Here is a 24,684-nt window from a genome sequence, read left to right on the forward strand (position 1 = left end):
AATTAAGAATAGAGGTATTCAAAGCACTCTGTAAAAAAACCATTGGACAGATCAACCAAATATACATACTGTCATAAGTTAACAGTTATGATTTTTGGGAAAACTTTGCACTGCTGTTCCCTTATACTATGCACTTAAAATTCATTAGAAAATGTTTTGCCATTCCTTTTACCCTTTCACTATTCTTTGACACATGATCACCATTACTTATAGATCCATAAAGAATTTAGTAAGTTTTTTGACTACTGGGAATCTTAAAAAAATGATTTTTGAAGTAAAATTTTTCCCACAAAATCCAAATTGAAAATCCATACTCAACATAGTATCTGTATAGAGCTCTGAAAAAGGAACTATTGAAACATCTACTCCTTAATTATGATCTCCCTGTATACCAGATATCAGTTAATTTGCAAGCCAGCAGTGTCAGCAACTTACTACTTTATCATGTATTAGAAATAAAAGATTTTTTCATGTCTGCATATTTGGCAAAAATAATATAGAAAAATTTGGAATAAAAATAATTCTAAATTTTATTTTATTACTTTTTATAAAATGAAAAATAAAAATCTACTTTATCAAAACATCTAAAAAGAAAATCTAAGTTTTGGATTGTAGCCTAGTTTATCCAGATTTGGAATACAGGCAAAATTGATCATTGGAGGTGGTCCACACATCAAAATCAGTGTGTCGTCTGCAGGTTTTGGTAAGTGTTGAGAAATCATTTCTGCATTTACAAAACCACTGCTGTACTTCCATCCTGTAAGACACCATAAAAAGTAATTTAGATAAATCATAATTTTTAGATGGAAAAGAAAATGAGTCAACTTTTAATGTAAAACAAACCATCTGTTGGTCTATCTACAGTATACCAAAGTTTAAAACGATCAGAGTGAGTGGCTGCTAATTCTTCCAACTCTGATCTCAGCAATATATCACCTTCTGTCTGATAATTCAAGAAAATCAGTCAATATGTTATCTGTATTTGTGCAGATACCAACTAAATGCAAATATTCTTCAAGAAGATTCCACAGAATAAAAAAATTACCTGATTAGCAAACAGCAAATATAGAATGGTTTGATCTTCTGGTTCTTTAAATACTTGACGCACAATCTGCAGCATTGGTGTAATTCCTAAATAAATTTACATTAATTAAAATTAAGACCAACCTTTCCTTAATGTGAATTATCATCATTATTTCAAAATTTAATAATAAAATTATGTTTAAATCTACTTAAAAAATAAATTTAGTTTAACATTTTTATTTGTTTTACAATAATTGACTTGTAATATTTTCTATGATCCTTATTTAACATCAAATTTTTCCTTTCATTGTGATAAACTACTTTTGATTCAATCAGAGATGATAATAGTGTTAAAAGATTTTCAAGTATCATATCAAACTTGATTTTTCTATAATGCATATGCCTAAACATATTCTATATTTACTTGAATATAAGGCACATTTTCTATATACAGTAAGACTCCGCTTAACACTGTCTCGATTAATGCTGATTTGATATAACGCAGTCTTCTCAAAGCCTAAAAAAGCTCAAAATTTATGCCAATTGAAATTACCTTGGCATTTCATTGATTCGTATATAATACAATTATTCCCAAACATGAACCAATCAGCAAAAGGAGGCAATTTGTTGTAGCACTGTACTTTCCTTAAATCTATATTTGTTTAGTGCAATTTTGGAAAAAATATATCATCATGGATGCCATAGGCAATATCGACTTTGCTTGGCAAGAATTAAATGATAAATGCATGAACGAAGCATGGAAGAAGTTACAGCTGAAGGTATCCAAGAATTCTCAACAAGAAGAGCCTATCACTGTATCGTTAGGTTGACCAAATTGTCAACCTAATTGATACAGCAGAACTAGGAGATGTAGACAAGCAGAATATTGAGGAGTTACCGCAGATTTGTGGTGAGAGCCTTATCAATGACCTTCAAGAACTGGCAGAACAAGGAATTCATCTAGAACTGGAAAATAATGATTCTGAAAACAAAGAACCCAAAGAACCTCTCTATAGATTTCCTTAGTAAAAGTTTGGTAATGATAACCGAAATCTTTGATCAAATTGTAGCAAATGATCCATAATTTGAAAGGAGTGCAAAAGCAAGACGAAGCATTTTGGATGCAATCTCTCACTACAGACATCTGCTTAAGGAAAGAAAAAAAGCGACAAATGAAATTTCATGACTTTATTGCAAAAAACGAGAATTTCAGAAGAGCCAGGGCCTTCATCACAAAAAATGTGCACACAGAAATGTGAAGTTCATGTTTGTGTGTTATTTAACATATAATACAAATTAATATAAAAATAACTTAAAATAAAATCTGTTTATTTTTGGTTGTGTTCTCCTTTCCCTATTTACTCTGTGTTAAAATGACCTCATTTAACACCATTTCATTTAGTGCTTTGTCGTCAAGGAACGTATCTCCCACGTTAACTGCGGTCTTACTGTACTTAAGTAATGCACATATTTTTTGAAGAAGTAAATGAGACAAATTTATGCCAGCAGAACTGATTCTATTAACATAAATTTACATGCAATAAATATTGAACAAAGTTATATATCACTGTTTTCCACAGTATCAAAGACAGGAAGTGAAAGATTGAAGTGAAATTTCTATGTTAGGCTTCTCTGAATCAACATTGATTGCATGTCAGACAATGTGAGCATTGAATTCATTCTCATTGCTTTTGTAAAGCAGCTGAAATGCAACATTTCTTGACAGAGGAATGCACAACTTTTACTGAGATTTTCATTCAAGTATTTAGCTCAATCTTGTTAGTCTACTACAGTAATGACATAAGTTGACTCTTTATTAGACCAATGTTTATAATAGTAAATATTTAGTTATTAAAATGATGCAATGGAACTAATGACAGAAAAATAAGATGCATGACATTAGAGGTTGCTTATTATGATGAATAATATCGAAAATCTAAGACTTGCCCTATTTTCAGAGTTATTAAAACCTGAAAATAAATGCATCTTACATTCAAGTAAATATGGTAATTCAATGTAATACATCAACAAACTGAAAGAAATGCATGTATAAGTATTAGCAAAGAATACCTGATGTTGTCCAAGAACTATGAGAAGATTGAGATGTTCACATTATCTGGTGGCATATGTTTTCTGCAGGTGGCAGAGGAATAAGGTTTCCAATAGTGAAAGAATTTTAAAAATGGTTCAGTAAATTCTGAGATTATCTCCAGCAAACAAACATAGATTCTCACTTTATATATTATTAAACATTTCACAAATTTATACTAACTTATTGAATATAACAATTTTTAAACTGACTTTTTTACACATTTCCAGCACTTCTGATGTAAATGAGAAGCAAACATTTTCAGCCTCTTTCAGGGACCAGTGTCAGGCTTTTTATTCAAAAGTTTTTAGCCATTAGAACACTTTTGAAAGATGTTCTGGAACAAGTTCCATTTAAATTAACTGTCTGCTTTTTTAAATTACATCATTATGTCATTAATCAACATTGTTAATGTCCAAACACTTAACAAATTTAACACATCACAGAAAATTATAAATTATGGCTCATACATAATAAATATAAAATATTGCCAAACATATATCTGCTTGCATATGTATGTTCCTAAAACATATAGAGATGCCTATACATGAAAATAAGTGCTTTCCATGCATTGGAAATCATTTCTGTGTCCTTGCTATTTATACACCTTTCCTGTTGCAAGCTTTTATAAATTTCCCCTGCCTCCAGTGTTTTCAGTTTAACTGAGTTTAATATATTTTTAATTAATTTGGCTTCTTTCCTTATTACCGACACCTCGGGCTCCATTGCATGCTGTGCTAGAGCAGTAGTTGTATTGTTCTTTGAAATGTTGTATTTATGTTCGGCCAATCTATGCATCCCGTCTCTGTTGCTAGATCCTGTATATAGATAGAAGGCTATTGTTCAGTGATATAAACAATAGTCTAGTGTATATATGTATATTTAACAACAGGATCAATTAATTCAAATTATATAGTTTGTAATTATTGTCTTTACTGATATAAGAAACACTCCCATTTCAGCATATGCCATAAAGCATAGTAATTAAAATTTGAATACATACCTGTTCCTCCAGCAATCATTCCTACTTTCTTCACGTTATAAATTGAAGAGGGAGACTTCTTATCTGGTCGAATTGAAAATTCTCCTGAAAGATGTGGATATTATTAATAATTATGTTTATTATATAAATTTAATGTAACTAGTTACCTGCTCCATTATAAATAAGATTTCCATTTGGACCTCTAATATCTATGCTATCACCAATTTCCATATCGTTGAGATATTGGGACATTTTCCCTCCTTCTGGATATTTAGGATGTACATTTTTGAAATATACCTTATCAAAAATATATTATTATTATTATTGTTGTTATATTCAAATAACTACAAGTATACCTCGCCTTACGTCAGTAATTGGTTCCAGGAGAGGTGACGTAAGTCGAATTTACTTGTGTAGTTACGACATAAGTCGAAACTACGGTGGAAAACGCCAATAATGAGCACTTAAGAACTGCTAAATAAGACGACAACACAGAAACACAGATGTTTTCATGTTTCATTCTCTAGGATTTATAATGATTATATTAACATTTACTGTAAATGTACATATTTTATATTTTATGTGCTTTTAACGCTTTTCTAGTGATATTATGACTTCAATATTTGTGGTGGACGGATGTAAAGTCGAATAAAAAGGCTTAAACTTGATTTTTATTTTTCCATATACTTTTTTGACAAACGACGTATAATTGAGAACGACGTAACTCGAGGTATACCTGCACTCAAAATATTATATATTTATAAAATGTATGCAGCTTTCATAAAAAGAAAAAAGAAATCTTCATTTACAGTCGTAGAAACTGGAATTTATGTAATTTCACTAGTGAGAAACTTGAAAATGCCACACTACATAAGTCTGAGCAGGGACAGATCTACATAGAGACTAATAGGGCTTAAGTCCTGGGCCCCCAAGTGTCAAGGGCCCACAAAAATTGAAATTATCATCATAAATTTTTAATACTTTTTCATTAACAATGAGCACTTATCATATAGTAAAAAATAATTAATATTAATAATACTATAAATTATCATTATTATTATATTATTTGTATTAACAAAAAATGGGGCCCCATTGGACTTCAATAAGCCCTAGGTCCCAAAAAACCTAGATCCACCTGAGTCTGAATAATTAATAGTAATATTTTACCTTAATTACTAAATCCATGTAACCTTTACAATCATCACTTGACACTGGAGTATATGGTCGAACAACTAGTTGTCCATTTACACGAGCACTTAAGTAGATATGTTGACCTAAAAATATTTAAGTATCTTTCAATTAAAATATTGTCATATGAACTTTCTATGGATTGAATTTTAATAATAAATTTTTGCAAAGTTTAGACATACCTACTGGCAAACCCAGAATGTGTTCTGATGTTGGGAGAGCAAATCGAAATCTTCTTGTGTCATGGCTGATTTCCTGATTATTATATTTTTTTTAATAATATATAATTTATATATTGAAAAGCTTCTGTATTATTAATTTACAAAAAAACATAGTTAATTAGAATTAATGAACCAGATTTATAATAAATTTTAGTGTATTTAATTAACTCTTTCCAAAATGCATTTTGGCCTTACTAGTCTTTTTCAATTGGATAACTTACAGAGTCTATGGTGACTATCGCCAATATTACAATATACCTTACATACAACATTACAATATACCTTAATAATTTATAATTACTGTACTTCTAAGGTGTAAGTTGACAATAGTCATGATAGATTCTGTTTTTTGTATGTTATCCCATTGCAAAGGGCCAGTGAGATCAAAATATATTTTGGAAAGAGTTAATTAAATACACTAAAATTATAATAAATCTGGTTCATTAATTCTAATTAACAATGTTTTTTTGTATATATACAGGGTGTCCTGTCAATACTGCATAAATTCTGCAGAATTTTTGCAAAATAACCCAAGAACCATATCTTTATGACCCATAGTTTGAGAAAAATGCAATAGAAACAGTATGATGTCACATTCAGTGCACAGAAAATAAGCTTTATTGGAAATATGAACATTAGTACTTGCATATGACATGCTTACATAGGAAAATGCTCAAAATGACCACTGCATATATCAAGGCATGCATGTGCACACCACAGAATAGCTGATTCACATGATCTTGGTTGCTCATCTTCAGACTGTGAGGTAGTGTTAACTTTTGTGGACAACACAACACTGGATCATGTGCTGTCAGCCATTCTAAGGTATGTGTATGCATGTCTCGATACATGCAGTGGTCATTATGAGTATCTTCCTTTATAGTCATATGCAAGTACTGATGTTCATGTTTCCATTAAAGTTTATTTTCTGTTCACTGGATGTGATGTCATACTGTTTCTTTTGCATTTTTTCTCAAAAACTGTTGTACAGGTATGGTTCTTGAGTCATTTTATATGTACAGTACTTCAAGTGAAGATTCTTGCTCTGCAGAGTTTATGCAGTCTTGATGGGACACCCCGTAAAATTCATTTCTAATTTTAAAAATTGAGTTTTTTGTTACTTATAAATATAAAATTATAAACTGAGTTTAAATTTTTATAAAACTAATTTTAATAAAAATCAAATTTTATTTAACATTGTATTATGCAATTCTAGAGACACTTTGATTGTTTTAAAACTTTTAAATTATTCTCAAACCATCCAAATTATTGGGCTGCAATTTTAAAAAATTGTAGACCCACTGTAGACCCATGTAAAATTCCCACTGTCACTGTCCATCCATTTTTCCTTAATCTTGAGAACAGAGTTAGATGGATGAAAGACAAGACCAGATATGGAAACCTCATGAGCAGGAGGCCCTGATTGACTATATACAAACTTCTGATGCAAACTGGAATTCATGTTATTTCAATTCAAAAATGTTTCCCTGAAAGATACAAGATAGATGACTGGCATGACTATTGCTAAAGGAAAAGTATGATCTACAGGGGCAAGCCACTACTAATTTGAGGTGGAGAGCATATATTTTAAAATAAATAGATTTAAAATCGTATTATTAATCATATTTTAAATTTATTTAATTTAAAATATGATTAAAAATTGCAGCCTAGCATTGTGACAATGTCACAATAAAATTGCTTATTGACACCTATTGTACTGTACATAAGACAGAAAATAACCTTCAATTCTTCTAATTAATAGTATCAGACTTTCAATAGTCTTCATAAGAACAGAAACCAACATATCAATAGAAATACATTAGCAACAACTGGTCAAAAGTTTAGAAATGATAGCTTCCACATAGCTATGATCTAGAAAAATATCATTTATAAATATCATTAACACAGTAGTAGAAATGATTTTCTTGGACAAGTTCAAGTAACATGTATCATTTAGTTTTCTGATCATTATTATGGGACAAGGAAAGGAATCATCAGATTCTGAAAGAGCACAGATTTTTGTTTTACATAAGGCACATCCTAATTGGAGTCCAAAACCTCTCCAGCTTTGTAAGAGCATCTGCACCCACTGTGTCAATTTCTGAGGACTCCTAAAATTTATGGTAAGTCAAGACCTGCAGACTCTCAAAAACACCTGAAAATGATCAAATAACAATAAAAAGACCAATTTGAAAGAGAAAGCAGTCATGGCAAATTTAGGAGTTGTAACTAAACCGGTTCTTTAAGAGCAATTCAAAGAGCCTTACAAAAGAATGCAAATGTGATGGGTAAAAAATTCTGTCCAAGCCACCACTCACCCAAAAGCACAAACAATAAAGAGAAATATTTGATGTGAACCATATTAGCACTGCTGATTGGAATTAGGTTGTTTTCTATGATGAAAAGAAATAGAACCTTGATGTTCCAGATGGTCTGAGAGGAAAGACTGTTCTATTGTCCAGAAGGCAACAGGGTAGTGACAGTGTCATGGTTTGGGCAGCTTTTTGCTCTACAGGAACTGTTGGGATTGTCTTCCATGGAAAACAAACATCTATGCATTATCAGGACATGCTTAGAGAATACTTGCTGTCAACTGAAGACATTGTTGCTGGAGGAGACTGGATTTTCCAGCAAGATAATGTCTCAATACTCTCATCCAAATTCACAGAGAATTAATTTCAAGCCAATACTATTACTGTTTTGCCATAGCCTGCTAGAAGTTCAGACTTCAACACCATTGAGAATCTTTATGATTGTTGACTCATCAAATTCATGGGCATGGCCAGTAGCATAACTAAACATTACCTGGAGACTAATTTGGAAATTGTGGCAATTCAGACAATAAGACCTTTAGCACAAGCTGTGGACCTAATGCAAGATCACCTCAAAGCAGTATTACAGAATAAAAGATGGTCCCATCAAATATTAAATAAATTGGAGTATCTGGAACACTTGTTCTGAACTTTTGATCAATTTTTGCTAATGTATTGCTGTTAATATATGTTATTTTCTTGTTTTGATGAAGTTATTAAAAATTCTGATTACCTACTCTCTCTCTCTAGTCAGTATAATCAGTAGTATATTCTATCTTATGTAAAGTAAGTGTCAACCTTGGGAGGGTTTGGAAAGAATTTAAATATTTTGACTGTTTTAAATTTTTGTCCAAGACTGTGTATTGACTAAGTTTATGAACAAATTATTGTTACTGCTTAACTATACTTAATATTAATGAATTTGTTTTAAATGAATGTAAGTTTCACTAAATTGTAAATTAATTTATAAATAAATTCTGCTACAAACCAAACAGAACATTGGAAAAATAAACATTTTTATCATTACAGTTTAAGATTACATTGCTTCACTGTTTGAATAACAAAATCTTTTGTAATAAATTATTATATTCATTTTAGAATAACTAGAATAATTTTGAAAAAATTTTTAGTGACCACATAGAAGTCTTAGTTTATTAATGAATAGAAAATTCAAATTGCATCTTAATTTGGTTGAAATTTACTTTCTTTAGCACAGTGCACTACACAAAATAACTATGAAATGCAAGTAACATAATTAAAACTTTAAAACTAAATAATAATCCAGGATCATTATTTATATAAATAAAAAAATATCTCCATAATGCATTGTTCATAATAAATCTAATCTGAAAACTACTTTTTAATATCAAAACATGAGCTAAATTCTTACTTTATTTTTTTAATTTCTTAAATATTTATAAGATTAATCTTAAATCAATATATATTTTTTTATCTCAAAAGAAAATAATTGTTCCTATTGGTAATTGTAAGGTTCCAATAAAAATGAAGATGTTATTCAAAATAAACTTTTCAACAGTTTTATTATTTTATTTCTATATATATTAGTTGATCAATCATAAGCAACATTACAATTTATTTATATAAAAATATTTAAGAGTTAATAAAATTTGAAAGGAAAAAAAAATCAAAATATTATGGTTATTTCTGATGCAAATTATCTCTAAAGGACTTTCACTTTATCAAAATTTGACACATCCATAAACTAATATTAGATTTAAACTTTTTCAACTGAAAATTCTATATTTTAAATGATCCAAACAATTAAATTTCAACAAAATCTAGATGAATAATTTGTTCAACATGCATTTTGGAAAAATTTTCATTTTACCTATACATTTGTCTTGGCTCCCTTATAGATTTATATACTTGCAAAAAATATTTATTTTTAACAAATTCATTTGATAGTTCATTTTGTAGTCTCCACTCTCAGAAATTCAACTAAATTATATTTGAAACTATTAATTCAGATATTGATAGTTCATTTGAAACTCTCATTAAATATTTTAAGAAAATTACAGATGCTTTCTTGTTTTCCCTAATACATTCTTTATTTCTAGTTATAATTTGACATTATAAAAACTTTATAATGTCAAATTAGATTTGATTGTGTTGATGCAACTATATTATATTTATATCAATACTAATTTACTACAAATTTGATAGCAGCATCAGGCAGCAACAGTGTTAATATAAAAATAATGAATGCACATTGAATTTCATAAAATATTTATTAAGACAGAACCAAGCATTGAATAATAACTATTATCTATCTTTAAAAAAAAAATTAATAAAAAAACAGTGAATATATTATTACAACTGAAGCAGAATTAAGATTTTGTCATTACTAATTACTCTGAAAATTCATTAAGTATGAATGATTTTGCTAATAAACAGAATTACTTTGAAAGTAATTCTGTTTATTAGCAAAATCAAATATTCTAAAAGTAATCATTTCAAAATGTTAAGGCTAATTGATATGACCAAAGAAATCAAAACAAAATTTTTCATACTTATGTGTTTTTGTTTGTTTATTTGTAATTTTTTTCTATTTTTATTATATATTAGCAGTAGAACTTGTTTTGTGAGGACTAATCCTAGACTTAATAAAGCTTTTTTAATGTATGATAATAAATAAAAATAAATAAATTTGCATATGAAAACATTAGGGGTTTTGATATGCCAAAAAATTTTCCTATTAATTGGAGTGAATAATTATTCATTTAAGAAAAATGTTCAAGTGAATGAGTAAGTATACATACATTTTTATTTATTAGGACAGTTTTGTTGTAAGAACCATTTTGTTATAGTTCATATTATTTTACAAACTAATATGCTACAAGATTAAATTTTTAGTTTACTGAGATAATATATAATAAAAAAATTACCTCCTTTTCAATAAGTTTAATAGAATACTTTTTATCTGGATCTTCTAATAATTTTGGAGAAGAATGTTTCCATCCTAACATATATTTTATAATCACTGCTGTAACCACCACCACTGCAGCCCCCACAAGAATGGAAAATGTCTGAAATAATTTTTTAAATTACATATAACAATAACCATAATGTTAATAATATAGCAATTTATAAATTAAATAATTTATTAACATATAAAAGATCAGTTTTTAATTATAATTCAAATATAAATACAATAGTTTCTAAAATAGTTTCATGCAATTGATTAGGATTATGAGAACAATGAATATTCAGTTGTGTTCACAAACATGCAGCATGGTCTTGATAATCTTAAATGAATTTGACCAAGATCTCATCAAACTCATATAAAATATTTTAAAAATTTAGAATCGTATTATGATAAATGAAATTAGTACTGTAGTTGCATACAACCAATGGATTATTTGTGTTTTAATGTCAATTTGAAAGCAGGTGCAGGCTAGGTGTTATAAGAAGACAATTATGTTAATTATTGACAAAAACTTATAATTTGATATAAAAATGCAAATTAAAGGAGGGATTTATTACTTGGAAATTGAATACAAAAAGGCCACTGATTTTCCAGTATTCATAGTTCCAGAGCCTTGCTGGATTACCAGTTTTTCTGGACAACTGAGGTCACAAAATAATTGTGAGATTGCCAATGGGGAAATGTCGAGGGTTGAGGGGTCGCTAAAAAAGTCATATGTAGGTGCAATGGTCACTGAGACAGACTCTACAATTACAAGAAACCATTTGACATGAAATGATCTCACAAGATTTTGATGATCTTGAAAGTTCTAAGTTGGCTGTGGCCTCTGGGTCTTTCTCTCCTTTCCAAGATATCCCTAGTTTGCAAATGGCAGTTCCCTTGACATCTCCAAAGATATTGATCTGAGGATGGGAGACAAAGACAGGCACGAAATACACACACACACACAACAATTGGTCCGACAATTGGAACTTTCGGGAGAAGAAGCAGTCATGTCCTTGAAATCCCAGATTTTTATTAATCATCATCCTTGATTGCCAATTCCGATTGGTCACTTTTCCTCATTCTCACTTTCTAAGTGGTTGATCTCTTGTTACTATGTGTAATGGGATCTCAACTGAGATTGCAGGAGAGATCAAAATCAGTCCCAACTGGAGATGGTCGATCTTAGAACTTGCATCCTTCTATTGTTTAAAAGTTCATGTCACGTTTTCATACAAAAACTTATTTCTAGCTTCTATTTTTTTCTTTAAAAAATTATTTTAACACAAATTTCAATGAGGGTTTGGACTTGTCCAGAGCCTCAAATAATATTTTATCAGTACATCCTGGATGACTAATTTCAAGCCTTTCATATCTTTATAAAACTACAGACTGCTACAAAATTTAAACATATATTAAATATGGAATAATGTGTATGGTTATTACCACAGACACCTGCATCTTTCTTAAAAGCCAAATATGTAGAATCAATCAAGAATAAAAGCAACTAAAATATTTGGAAATCTGAATATTTTAATCATAGTTAAATGTTTTTTCTGTCTCACCATCATCTAATTCAAACAATGAATAGTTTTTAAATTGTTATTCTATTGTAATCTGATGATGCATAGCTAAAATTAAATACAGCAAAACTTCTGAAGACAATCACATCCCAATGCAACCAGTTTTCTCCAGAACAATTTTTTTTTGGCATATATTACCAATGCAATTTGATCCTCTTTAAACAGATTACATCTTAACTTGACCAACAACCACCCTAGTGTGATCAAAACAACCATGAATTCCAGCAAACTTTATTTATTGCAAATATTTTCACTCTTATTGAAGAGTCTTCCTCAAGCTGCAGTAAATCAAATACTCTAACTGCCTAGAGAACACAGGTGAAATAAACAACGTATATAAATTTGAAATGTAAAAAATATTTTTATGTTGAATTTTCAAAAAGGATAAATGTTTGAAAAAAAACAATGATACAGGAATTTAGAAAAACTGATTTAAATACAAATACAATGGGTGATCAGTTAATGAACATAATCTGTTCCAAGGTAGCCAAACCTCAACCTGGTTTGGATACCATTCTAAGATGGTTGTTCTGACATCCTCCCACTTTGTCAAAAGATCTTTAATAGCAGATATCAGATAATCCTCTTTTTCAGAAGAAAACATATCTCGCCAAGTTTCTTGGTGTTCTTCATTCGAGTTTGTGGTGTTTCTCTGTCGTAAGATCCATTACAGGTTCCATTATGAGCTTTTCAATGTTCTTTATTTTTCAGATGTGATTTTTGTACTCTCTTGCTATTATACTCTCACCTTTCGAAAAGAAAAATTGACACAAAACTTAACGAGTGCCCACCCGACAGTCTTGTAAATACTACAAAAAAATTATTTGTCAGAAAAATAAAAGACTGGAATTACAAGGGACAGTTTCAAAGTTCAGTAGAATACTATCTAATCAGTATATACCAGGTTGAGCGTTGATGTTGACGTCTCCCACACTCCAAAAGGTTTCGAATTGTTATCTGAAGACAAAAGAAAATCATTCGGTATTCGTTATTTTCTGTCGCTTCTTTTTATGTTTGTTCACTGAAGTGTTCGTTATCCAATCATAAAAATCTTTCACGAAAGTGTTCATTAACCGATCAACCACCGTATATGTGCATTATGATATAATTATATAAATAAAACCAACAGGGAGAACAACAAAGGATAAAAATAAACATACAACAATACAGCGTGCCATAAACCTTGATATAGCAAGCTTCTGTTAGAGAATCTTAAATACAGTCTTCTACACATTGAAAATGCTATTGTTAGTGACATTCTTAGTGCTTATACACTTAGCAGCTTTGGAGACTAAGTAAATTTCCATTTGCTTCAGATATTTTAATTCCAATATGTTACAGGATGGATGTAGCAATCTACCTGCCTTTATATCAATCTGAACTAAGGGATATGGAGGCATAAGAAGCCAAAGCTGTAGTAAAAACATTTTTTTTTTACATGTAAGAAGTGAAATCTGTAACCAGTCATACTAGAAGCTGAGAAGAATTCCAAAATGGAAATTCTTCCCACGAAATATAGCATTTCTGTTTATAGCAGGTGTTTATATGCTAGACAAAGGGGTCATACATGCATTTAAAATCCAATATTCAAAGATAATGTTTCACTCATTTGTCGACAAGATAGATAAAGTGACATCCATGCATGAGCATCAAAAGTAGAAAATCAGATTTTAATACAGATATAATCGGAATTTTTATTGCAAAATTTCTAAAAAATTGTTAATCATTGTTTATAAGAATTTTTTTTAATATCCATGCCATGAGCTAGCAAAACCCGACACCATCATTGATGATTTAGGCTGATTTAAAAGTTACTTCAGAGGTTACTATCTCGGAAGTTACTTCAGAAATTATAGAGTGCATCATCACCATCAGTGGTTTTGTTCCAAATGATTCACTGGATGCAACTATAGATTCCAACAATGCAACAAACCCTGGAGTCTGAGTGAACTTGTACTGCTGCCAAAAGTCAATCAATGAAGATGTGGAAATGTAAAATGTTGTAACAAAATGGACAACTAGGAACAGATTTTTTTTCCTGAAACTAATCCACTACATGAAAATGATTATGAAGTGACGTTATTAAAGAGACATGTGTAGTGCTTCTGCTGAACCACGGTGCTTTAAAAGATGCTCATATGAATCTTGCTAAACAAAACTTTAACTAGTGAACTTGTCAACAAGCCATTATTGACTTGCTACATGAAGTTCAAAAACAATATGAAGCTCACTTTCCAAGATGGCCATTTTTCCACATATTTTGAATGGTTGTCTAAGAAAAGTTTCACTTATGTTTCAACAAAAGTTACTTCAGAGGTTACTATCTGGGAAGTTACTTCAGAAATTATAGAGTGTATGTAACATCTACATTTGTAGTGCAGACAATCCAAATGAATGTATGTTATATACAATCCCATTCCATTCAATGAATCAGTCTGGGAGTTTATAGAATTACAAAAGTGCACTCCTACAAGATTAAAAGAATTGTTAGACCATCAGATGCTGAAAAATTAGTGGTGATCTGTAAATGTCATTGTCAAGATTTTTAAAAATTTATAATTCAAATTAAATTATGCATTTTTCACATGCTGCTTTAAATTATCCTATATATTTATTAATTTTCATATATATATCCTGGACAGCATTTATTACATGAGAATAAGTAGAACTCCTGAACATGAGATTATGTAATATTAAAATTTCTAGTTTTAGTGTTAGATGTTTTAGAACAATATGCTTAAAATTAAAATTATTATTATTATTAACCAATATCTAGGTGAATTTAGAAAAACAATCTGTAAAAAACAAGCAATGTACCTTACCACTGGTAGAGGATATTAAACTCATAGTTGAAGTTTAATTCAGAATCAAATTGTAATGATGATTATAATAATAAACCAAATTCATTTTGATGTTATTCAGAAGGAGAAAAAACTGCTGAATGCAAAAGAATTCATAAAACAAATGAAAATAAATTAACAACACATCATAAATTACAAATAAATGACTCAAATTTTATAATTACATACATTTTTTACTTTATCTTGTAAAAGAACAAAACTTAACACCATATTTAAATAAAAGAAAACTCAAATTGCTTGTTAAGGAAACCAAAAATATAAGAATTTATTAGGAATATTGTCAGCTTACTGTTCTGCCATCTTCTGCTAACTACAATCAACTAAAGTGAAATTGGTTTTTTTGGCTTCTTTACCAAGTAGTTTAAGTTCCTTTTTATTTGTTACTTTTATTGCTATAAATTTTGATTAAGTCTTTCCAAATCTTAACCCATTATTAAGACACTAAAGCTGTATAACAGAAAAATATTTTAAGATTGAGATTATTTTACTCATCTCAACATTTGTCATATTGATGATGATAAAATATTTAACTAAATGTTTATGACATTTTTTATAAGTCTAAATAACAGTAAATGTAAGTTATTAAATCTTAATTTTTTCAAAATCAGATGCTAACTGCAAGATGAAACAATGTAGATTTATATCACTTATCTAATTGCTTAAATCTCAAATCTAGGGGCAAACAAAATCTAGATTTAAATGAGAAAAATAAATTCTAAACTGACAATTCTGCCCAACATATGGTACAGACTTCAATGTTTTGACTTAAAGATGGTGGTCAATAGTACCAGTCATTACCACCAAGAGTGCTGTAACCATGATCACCGCCACTGTATGTAATACATTCTAACTCATTTGTTAAATCATAACAACTTAGATTTAAATCTGACAAAAGGTGCTAAAGTTTTGTTAATTATTATTGCATTGTTGGCTATGTGGCAACATTGTATAAGCAAATGTAACAACTCTGTTGCTTAGAGAACATGCATATTGCATATTCAGAATGTTTTTTTTAAATTCAATAGTACTTGTTGTCTAAGTGGTAAAATAGTTCTCTTATATTCAAAATTGTATTCTGTGCCCAAAAGAAAGTGTAAATTGAAACTTTATATTATATGCCTACATTTACTAGATTGAAAATATGAATAAATTCCTTTTATTTTGCCTTGCTATCTGAGTATTTTTAATGCTAATCTGTCTGTATTTTGCCTTCAACTGTTATCGTAACCTTACTATCAATGTGAACTAAGCTGAAGTAAATACATCATTCACTTTTTTGTTTTTTTTGAAGTGTTTTATAATGGTTAAAGTACCATACAGAAAATATTTATTAATACTTATAATTGCAAAAAACATACATCATCCAAGAAATGTATAGATATGGTTTGACTGTATTAAAAAAAAAAAAAAAACACTATTTATTGGGATATGAAAATTACTTAAATATTAAATTAATTTAAATATATAGTTTCCATTTAAATTTCCTGGAAACTGAATAAATCAGTATCAATTCTACTACTTTAGTAAAATACAATCAAACCTGTCTATAATGGAACCCCAAGAAACCGAACAACTTTTGTTTTTTTTTTCCCACTTATGAAAAAACAAACTGTATGCAGAACACAATCATCAGCATGTTTTACAATCATTTCAAGTGAATGTAATGTTTCAACAATACATTCATTTGTGACTCACTAAGATTTGTTGCAAATTCATGAGTTGTTATTTGCCAATTTCTTCCCACAATTTCTCTTCAACAGCTTTTAGGGTCTGTACATTTTGTACCCTTTAGTTCAAAATTTCCCAAATGAAACTTTGAAAACCACATTTGACACATTTGGAGTTTAAAAGCACCTTCCCCATACAAGGTACAAGTATTTTTTACCTTTTATATAGCATGATATCTTTATGAAACTTAAAAAGCATGCATAATATGCCTAATGTGCATTTTATCTGCAGATATTTTGACTTGATTTTATTCAAATAAAATGTGATGTAAAAAAGTTTAAAATAAGTTTCAAAATAAATAATACAATCTCATATCAGGAATAATGTGTTAAATTTCACAATTTATAATTACATCATACATCACATACTTATGTTAAGTAAAAATAGCTGTTAATAAAAAATGCAAAACTTTCCATTCAAATCCCAATAAAATTACTGTAATATGGTAGTCATATTTTGCTATTCTGTATTGGGTGTGTGTATTTTTTGATTTATACATGCTAGGCTTGTAAACTTGTTAAATTTGTGTTAAATCAGATAAAGATACTGATTTTTCCATTAAATGGCCCAATGTTCCTTTCCATTTCCTCATTGGACAAGTTCTGCTATATATAGGTTAATTTACATTACTTTTTGCAAAAAATTCAAGGAACCGAAGAAATTTTCCATTAATCACAGGTTTTCACTATATGCAGGTTCCGTTATAGACAGGTTTGACTGTATTTTAAGAATCAAAACTGAAACACATAATTTTGAACATTAAACTATTTTTTGATTGTAACAATGTTCCATTTTCATCACACCAGATAATTTTTGAAAATGCTATTTTGTTCTAACATTCCATGATAATGAACACTATGATAAAAGGAATAAAAAATGACTACCTTGGAGTATTAAACTATCTTAAAAATTTTTAGTTTTATTACTACAAGATAATAAAAAACATTTTTTATCACTATTTTGTTGCTTTACAAGAAGTTTTTGTTTAAAAAGAAATATAAACATTATGAAGTTCTGGTTACATTATTAATCATGAATAAAAAGTATTTTCAACTAATGGCAAAATGTAGTAGAATTTTCCAAAAGAGTAATTTCCATCTCAAAAACTTTTAACAGAATACTTCCTTTCTAGATAATTCAACACACTACAATGGAAGGTCAGCACTATCATTGTGTTGTTCTTAGTGTGTAAAAACAAATAGAGATTGATTTTTACATAGATTTGTCTTTAAATTTTACTAAAACAATTCTTAAAAATTAAATTCATCTAACTTTTATAATGAAAAAATATCTTATAATGGTTCCCAACCTTTTTTCATTAGCGTACCCCCTTGGCATTTCCAACTTTCCAATCTCACACTGCCTGTTTGTAGAGTGTGTCACCATTTTATATTTTATTTTCACTCGGTTCTCAGTCCCATGAATACCTACAAATCTGATTTTTTTATGCACGCATGATTTGGGCACCTAATACATTGTGCCAAATTGCAACTTCTGACATGTACTCCTTCATACCTCTAAGCTGGTAACACAGCAGGCAGTACGATTTTATAAACAAGATAGTCTTGTCAATAAAAAATTAATAAAAATACTGAATAAATAATGAAAAAAATTACCACTTGTAGAAAAAATCTGGAGAAACTAGCTATGTCCATTTCCTTGCTAACAATAAAAATACTTTTTTCAAATAATACATGGGGATATTGTTGAGAGATGATGATGATAATGGTAACACACCCCACCATCAAAAGTCCGTAGCATAATCACTAATCACGCATAATGGTATCCCCACTACCATTGACCAACTGTGCAACATTTATTGATCTGTTGCATTTAGAGGATTTGATCCCGGAATCCTGACCACTTTTTAGTCCCAAAATTTTCGGGATTAAGTTTTCCTGATCCCGAGATTTTCAGGATTGACATTATTTAAAAAAGTTGCAAAATAGACTGCATGAAGCAAAATGTTCAGTGCCAGTGCTCTTAACAGAATTGTTTGCTTATCATTTCAATATAAAACTTTTTGTATTTTGAACTATAATGATAGGCAAGCAGTTCTCATTGGGTTACCTTGTAATATACTTCATTTTTGCATTTTTGAATTTTTGCGGGTGCCAATCGATTTTCTGGCACAATTGAGAGCACTTTTGGTTGGCTGTAGAGTTCTAACATGACCCTTCAAAAATTTTAATAAGTCATTCAATGGAGCAATGTCATCACCCTTAAGAGAGTGCTCCCACCAGCCTCTGGTTGTTGCATCCAATTTAAATTTAATAATGAACATAAATAATATGCTTGAGAACTCATCTACATTAAAATTTAGAGCTTCTAAGGATCGAATACACTCTGTAGTCGATTAAACAAAATTGTATCACATGTCAGGTGTGTTTATGTTATCTAGTATTGATGTACAGTCCACAGCTCTGTCACACGTGTCAGGTATGTTATGTAACTGTAGACTTAAGAATGCGGGGTGAGATCGTCCTGCTTAGTGCTCAGTGCGTTTTACCTGTCGATGTGTCAGCCATCTTGTTTTGCCAGCGGATTTTAATAGCGTTTGTTGGTGCAAACACTACTAAATAATTCCGAATAAATAATCCCAGGATTGACTAAGTATAATCCCGAAATCCCGGGATTAGAAATAACGACCAGGATCGAATTCCCTAGTTGCATTGTACAATCGGCAGCAAAAGTTTTTATTTCTATTTTTGAATTTTGAAATGTATAATAAAGTTTGTGATTGTTACAAAGAACATTTTTTACCTTAATAATTTTTTAAATACTATTAATTTGTGATACATAATATAACTGCCATAATAACTAACTTTCTTTTCTGTACCCCTAAACAACCTATCGCGTACCCCAGGTTGGGAATCGCCGTCTTAGAATTTGAGTTTAATTATTTTAAGCAATAGAATAACAACAAGTTTTGTTACCTATGATAAAAGCACTTTCATATACACAGTATATATATGTATCATATTCTATATCTGTTCTTAAGTTATTTTTTATAAACTATATGTTGTAATTATTGATTTAATAAATAAAATATTGACACCTTTAATCAATTGATACCTATGGCTATACCATTTAAATTAAAAGTTGTGATTTGTTGATTTATCATTTATTATAAATGGAAGATAGTAGAAACAAAATGAAAAAAATTTTGGGATGAGACAGACAAATTTTAAAGTGATAAAAAGCAGAAATATATACAGATGAGTGCTGAACTAAACATGTAATCAAATTACTTTATATAGTTGTTATTGTTTGCTTCGTGTCTAGTAGAATCCATTATCATATTTAGTGATTGACTATGCTATGCACTTTTTTTACTAATTTGTCACAATAGTTAGACACAGAAGAACTGTTGTGACAAATTAGTAAAAAAGTGGATAGACTAGCCAATCACAAAAAACAATAATACTTTATATAGGTTATACAAGAAAAAATAATACTTTAATGTCTTTATTTATGGAGTTATAGGTTATTTAATAGGTTATACAATTAAGAAACTGAAAGATATAGAACATGAAGATAAAACAAAAGAAAAAATTATAACACTTGACTATTAAGAAAAAAAAAGGGTAAAACCGAGACCACTTCAGCTAAGGTAATTTTTATTCCATAGATAAATCATTTTAAATCAAGTTTCCTTGAATTTATTCAAAAATAACTAACAACAATCATTTTAATTTAACATTAAATTACTGTGGTAAACTACTGTATCGTGTGGTAATTTATTACTTTCAATTTATACTATAACAAATGTTATATGTGATCATCATGGAGTATTATAAGTTTATAACATCTATTTCATTTTGAGCATAGCTAGACACAAAATAAAATCATATGATAAAGGGGGAAAAAATAGAAGGAAGTTATATTTAATTATACGAAAATTTATATTTTATCCTTGTAACAAGAATATATAAATTATTACAATAAAAATTTCATATAAGAATATTATATCACACATTCAAATTTTAATATCTATGATGACTATTTTGAAAAAGTTGGTATTAAAAGCTATGATCAGTATCATAAATGTAAACTATTTGATGCATAGTTTATTATATAAATATATTTTAAAAAGTTATCACAAATATAGTCTTATTTGTGTAGAAAATTAAAAGACGACCACAACAGATATGTACAGAAAAGTAATGCATTAATCAACCGATTGATTAATCAATCAATCAAGTTACAGTTCAGTCAAGTCAGTTGCAACAGGTTTCCCTGCAAGTTTTCAATATCTTAAGGGCATTTAATCATTTCTGGTAAGACTAGAAATAGCCAACATATGTACTAAATAATCTGTAAGATCTGTTTTTATATAAATTATTCCATTTATATAAATTATTCCATTTATAATAAATAGTACATAAATATCAAAATCTGTAAAATGAACAAATTTTGCCAGATAAAATATACAAAATATATTAAGAAATAAATCAAAGAAAAAGTGATAGTTTATTAAATGATTAAATTTTAGTAATTTAATAGATTTTTTCTTTGTACAATATAATGCTAATCTGATATTTATATATAAACATATATATAAAAATGTAATCACCGTATTTACTCGAGTAAAAGACCATCTCGCATATAGGATGAGGTGTGACTTTAAAGATCAAGATAAAGAAAATTAATACAATGCACGTAAATGCACACATCATCCCACAAAAATTACTCACATTTTAAACTTCAAGGAAAAACCTTGTAAAATCGACAACATAATTTGTTCATGTTATATTGAACAATTGGGAACCTTTTTTCCCAATTCTTAACAGTCGAATTCAAACTTTGTCAATTACTCTTATGAATTTCTCCAAATACTGATTTCCAAATAATCATCTGTTTTCACGTGGGAACAAATTAAAATTTATATTGAGCTCACATGTAATTTTGAAATTCAATTCAAAAGCTTTGTTTTTCCCATTGCTATACTCCTGACAATACACAAGAATGATTCAAACAACCCAGATAAAATACTTATGTTTTTAAATACAAGGGGGTAAGCATCCGGTAAAAAATGCAAATACACAGTTCACAAATATTGCAAAAACAAAAAGAATCCTTTGCTCACACGTATAGGACAACCTAGGTTTTTGAAGCAGTGAAAAATGAATAAAAACCTTGTCTTATATGCAAGTAGGCTAAATATGGTAACATGAACTTTTTTTTTTAAATTTCTGAAATGAACTAAACAGGATATTCACTGACAACAGATGGGCCAAACTCATGATAGAATGGCTCCCTAAAAGTATCAATAATACCAATGGTAAATGATAGAGAAATGAAATTACAATTTGCAGCAACATCTTTCCACTTTTCACTCTCTGCCAGCTCCAACTGCTGATCCCATACAAGTTTAAAAGTAAACATGTAAAAAGTCACAAAGCAGTTGCCCACTGGATGATACAGAAAACAGACACATCAGACTCAAATACTGTACTATACAACCAACCATGAGGAAAAAAAATAAAATTTAATATTTTTTGCATTGCTAACAAAAAGCTTTTTCCTAGCAATCCTTCTATTGAAATTATTTTCTCTTAAAAATTGTTTCTAGGTTTTCTTTCTTTTTCAAATGTTTTTTGATACTCAATGCAAATTTTGGGACAATAATCTTAGGGTTGCCTTTGCTTTCCACCATTCATCACGAGCACTGAAGTTCTTTCTAGGACTTCATTTTCCACAGCTTGTCCATATTTTACACTTATTAATAACACCCCGAACCACTGAATGATTTGTTAACAATGCTTTCCTCATTTGTAACGACAAACCATTGGTTTCTTTTTGAGATACAGACCATGTTGCCATGCCATAATAAAAAAAACGAGCGTCTTATAAAAATTACTTCATAACTCTCAGCAGATACTAACAATTAAAATTAACCTATACCAATAATTACAGAAAAATATGAAAATTAGCCACTTTCAGTTCTACATTGAGTTTTACTTTGTTGTTGTTTCAAGGGCGTCGCCAGGGGGAGGGGCAGGCAGCTGCCCTCCCCTAGATATTCGAAAAAGTTATTTAAATGCTAAGTTTTAATTATAAGAAGTCTAAGAAGATTATTTTAAGTTAAAGAAAATGTTTTATTTGAGATATTTCTTTTCCGGTACATAGTAAATGATTAAAACTTTATGAATCGTTTTTATTTTACCTACATACAATTCATATCCTCTATCAATTTATATCCATCTTGCTCCCCCTTACCCATTGGCTGGTGTCGTCCTTGTGTTGTTTATTTTAATTTGAAATAATTTTTAATTTAAATTAATAAAAGAAAATACATTTATTATTGTTTTAAATGTTTTTCTTTCAAAATAACCTTAAACTTGAAATTAATTTAAATATTTTAATTTAATTATGAAGAAATATTAAATATCTGTGTAAGACTTTCACTTTAAGTCAACGTATTTCAAAATCAGGTTTTGAGGGAAAAAATTGACCCAATCTACGCAATATAAACACAAATCTTTGATCTAATTTTTAACCCGACCCAATTTAAGGAGGGGAAAAAAATGAAAAAGTTGAAAAAGTGTCCTAATTATCTTCAAAACATCTCTCTTAATCTAATAAAAATCGATATATTTCGCATGTTTATAAAATCCTGGCTTTTCCTTTTCCAAAATTGATGCAAATGTCAAGGTCGATGATTAGCCCTTCCCCTTTCAATCCTACTTCCGCTTATAACATCATCCCGCAAACAATTTAAACTTTAAATTGTTCGTGGGAATTAAATGTCGATTAAATAAAAGGAAAGGAAACGTTAATTTTCCTCTTATAAAACATTACTTACAAGACGATAAATACTTACAACATACTCGGCCATAGTGCAGACGATAATTGTTGATAGCGAAAGCGTAAAATGAAAGTACCCTCTAGCGGTCGTAATGCGCGTTTAAAATTAGGTTATACATAAAAAAAACTATGGTAATCTTAAAAAATTAAATTAAACAAATGCATTTTAATTATATATTAACTTATCAAATTTTAAGAATTTAATTTAAAATCTGACTTCCTTCTATCGATTAATTTGAAAATATACGAAGTAAATCCATTTCCCCCCACTCTTTAAGCATTTTAAAGTTAAATTTAAGCTGTTAAATATTTATTTATTTATATACCGAAGGCATCGTAATATCACTTCCTACATATAATTTTAAACTTCTCATATAGACGGCCGGATGGCCGAGCGGCAAAGGTGGCAGCCTGTTGTCGACCGTTTATAGCTGTTTTGGACTTCGATATTTTTTATTACGATGTATAGTAACGCAAAAAGCAAAATTCATATATGAAAATAAAGTTTGTTTTATGCTTGTAATGGAAAATAAAACATTTTTTATTTGATGTTTGCTTAAATTATAAAACAAAAAGTTAATTAATTTCATGGGCTGTTCACCCAGTAGTTGACCATGAAATTCCCAAATCCAACCACAGATGATCCAATTGTCGACCACATAAGCCAACTGTAGTGTTTATTCAATTGGATAAGTGGAAAATCTTACACGTGAAAATTTATGTAAATTATGGTTTATTTACTCACGAACATCACATACGTACTGCGTTGTTGCGGCAACATTGTTAGGGGTTCCTGCTATTTCTTTCTTTTTTTTAAAATACTTTTCGAACTGTGGGCACTAAGAGAACGTCTTTTAGTAAGCCCATTATGTTCATCCATTTCTGTATCACTATCTGAATCCTCAGCACAACTTGCACATTTTTTGCTTCTCAGTGATCCCAACTTCATTTGTATTTA

General features: G+C 29.3%; 1 protein-coding gene across 2 annotated transcripts; it reads right to left on the minus strand.

Annotated features, from left to right (window-relative positions):
- Positions 1-505: 505 nt before the first annotated feature.
- Positions 506-23,844, minus strand: LOC136976308 (NADH-cytochrome b5 reductase 3). 2 transcript variants are annotated; one of them, XM_067271554.1, is made up of 10 exons: positions 23,743-23,836; positions 15,145-15,264; positions 10,722-10,862; positions 5,465-5,537; positions 5,262-5,368; positions 4,262-4,391; positions 4,116-4,199; positions 1,046-1,131; positions 844-943; positions 506-757 (listed from the first exon to the last, which is right to left on the minus strand). In XM_067271554.1, the coding sequence occupies exons 2-10, from the start codon at positions 15,172-15,174 to the stop codon at positions 585-587; spliced, it is 924 nt and encodes a 307-aa protein (XP_067127655.1). In that variant the 5' UTR covers positions 15,175-15,264; positions 23,743-23,836; the 3' UTR covers positions 506-584. The 2 variants fall into 2 exon arrangements, with proteins under 2 accessions (XP_067127655.1, XP_067127656.1); XM_067271555.1 differs by lacking the exon at positions 15,145-15,264 and having other exon boundaries at positions 23,743-23,844.
- Positions 23,845-24,684: the final 840 nt, after the last annotated feature.

The sequence above is a fragment of the Centruroides vittatus genome, unplaced genomic scaffold (genome assembly GCF_030686945.1).
Source record: "Centruroides vittatus isolate TY-2023 unplaced genomic scaffold, ASM3068694v2 contig_4, whole genome shotgun sequence".
Lineage (NCBI taxonomy): Eukaryota > Metazoa > Arthropoda > Arachnida > Scorpiones > Buthidae > Centruroides > Centruroides vittatus.

What these genes read in the sequence shown, in the direction of transcription:
- LOC136976308 (XM_067271554.1), bottom strand. Translation starts at nt 15,174, where the DNA reads ATGAGTTTAATATCCTCTACCAGTGGTAAG. An exon ending in TATCCTCTACCAGTGGTAAG is followed by an intron (nt 10,863 to 15,144) that starts GTACATTGCTTG and finishes AAATTATTTCAG; the next exon opens with ACATTTTCCATTCTTGTGGG. An exon ending in TCTTATTTATAATGGAGCAG is followed by an intron (nt 4,200 to 4,261) that starts GTAACTAGTTAC and finishes CACATCTTTCAG; the next exon opens with GAGAATTTTCAATTCGACCA.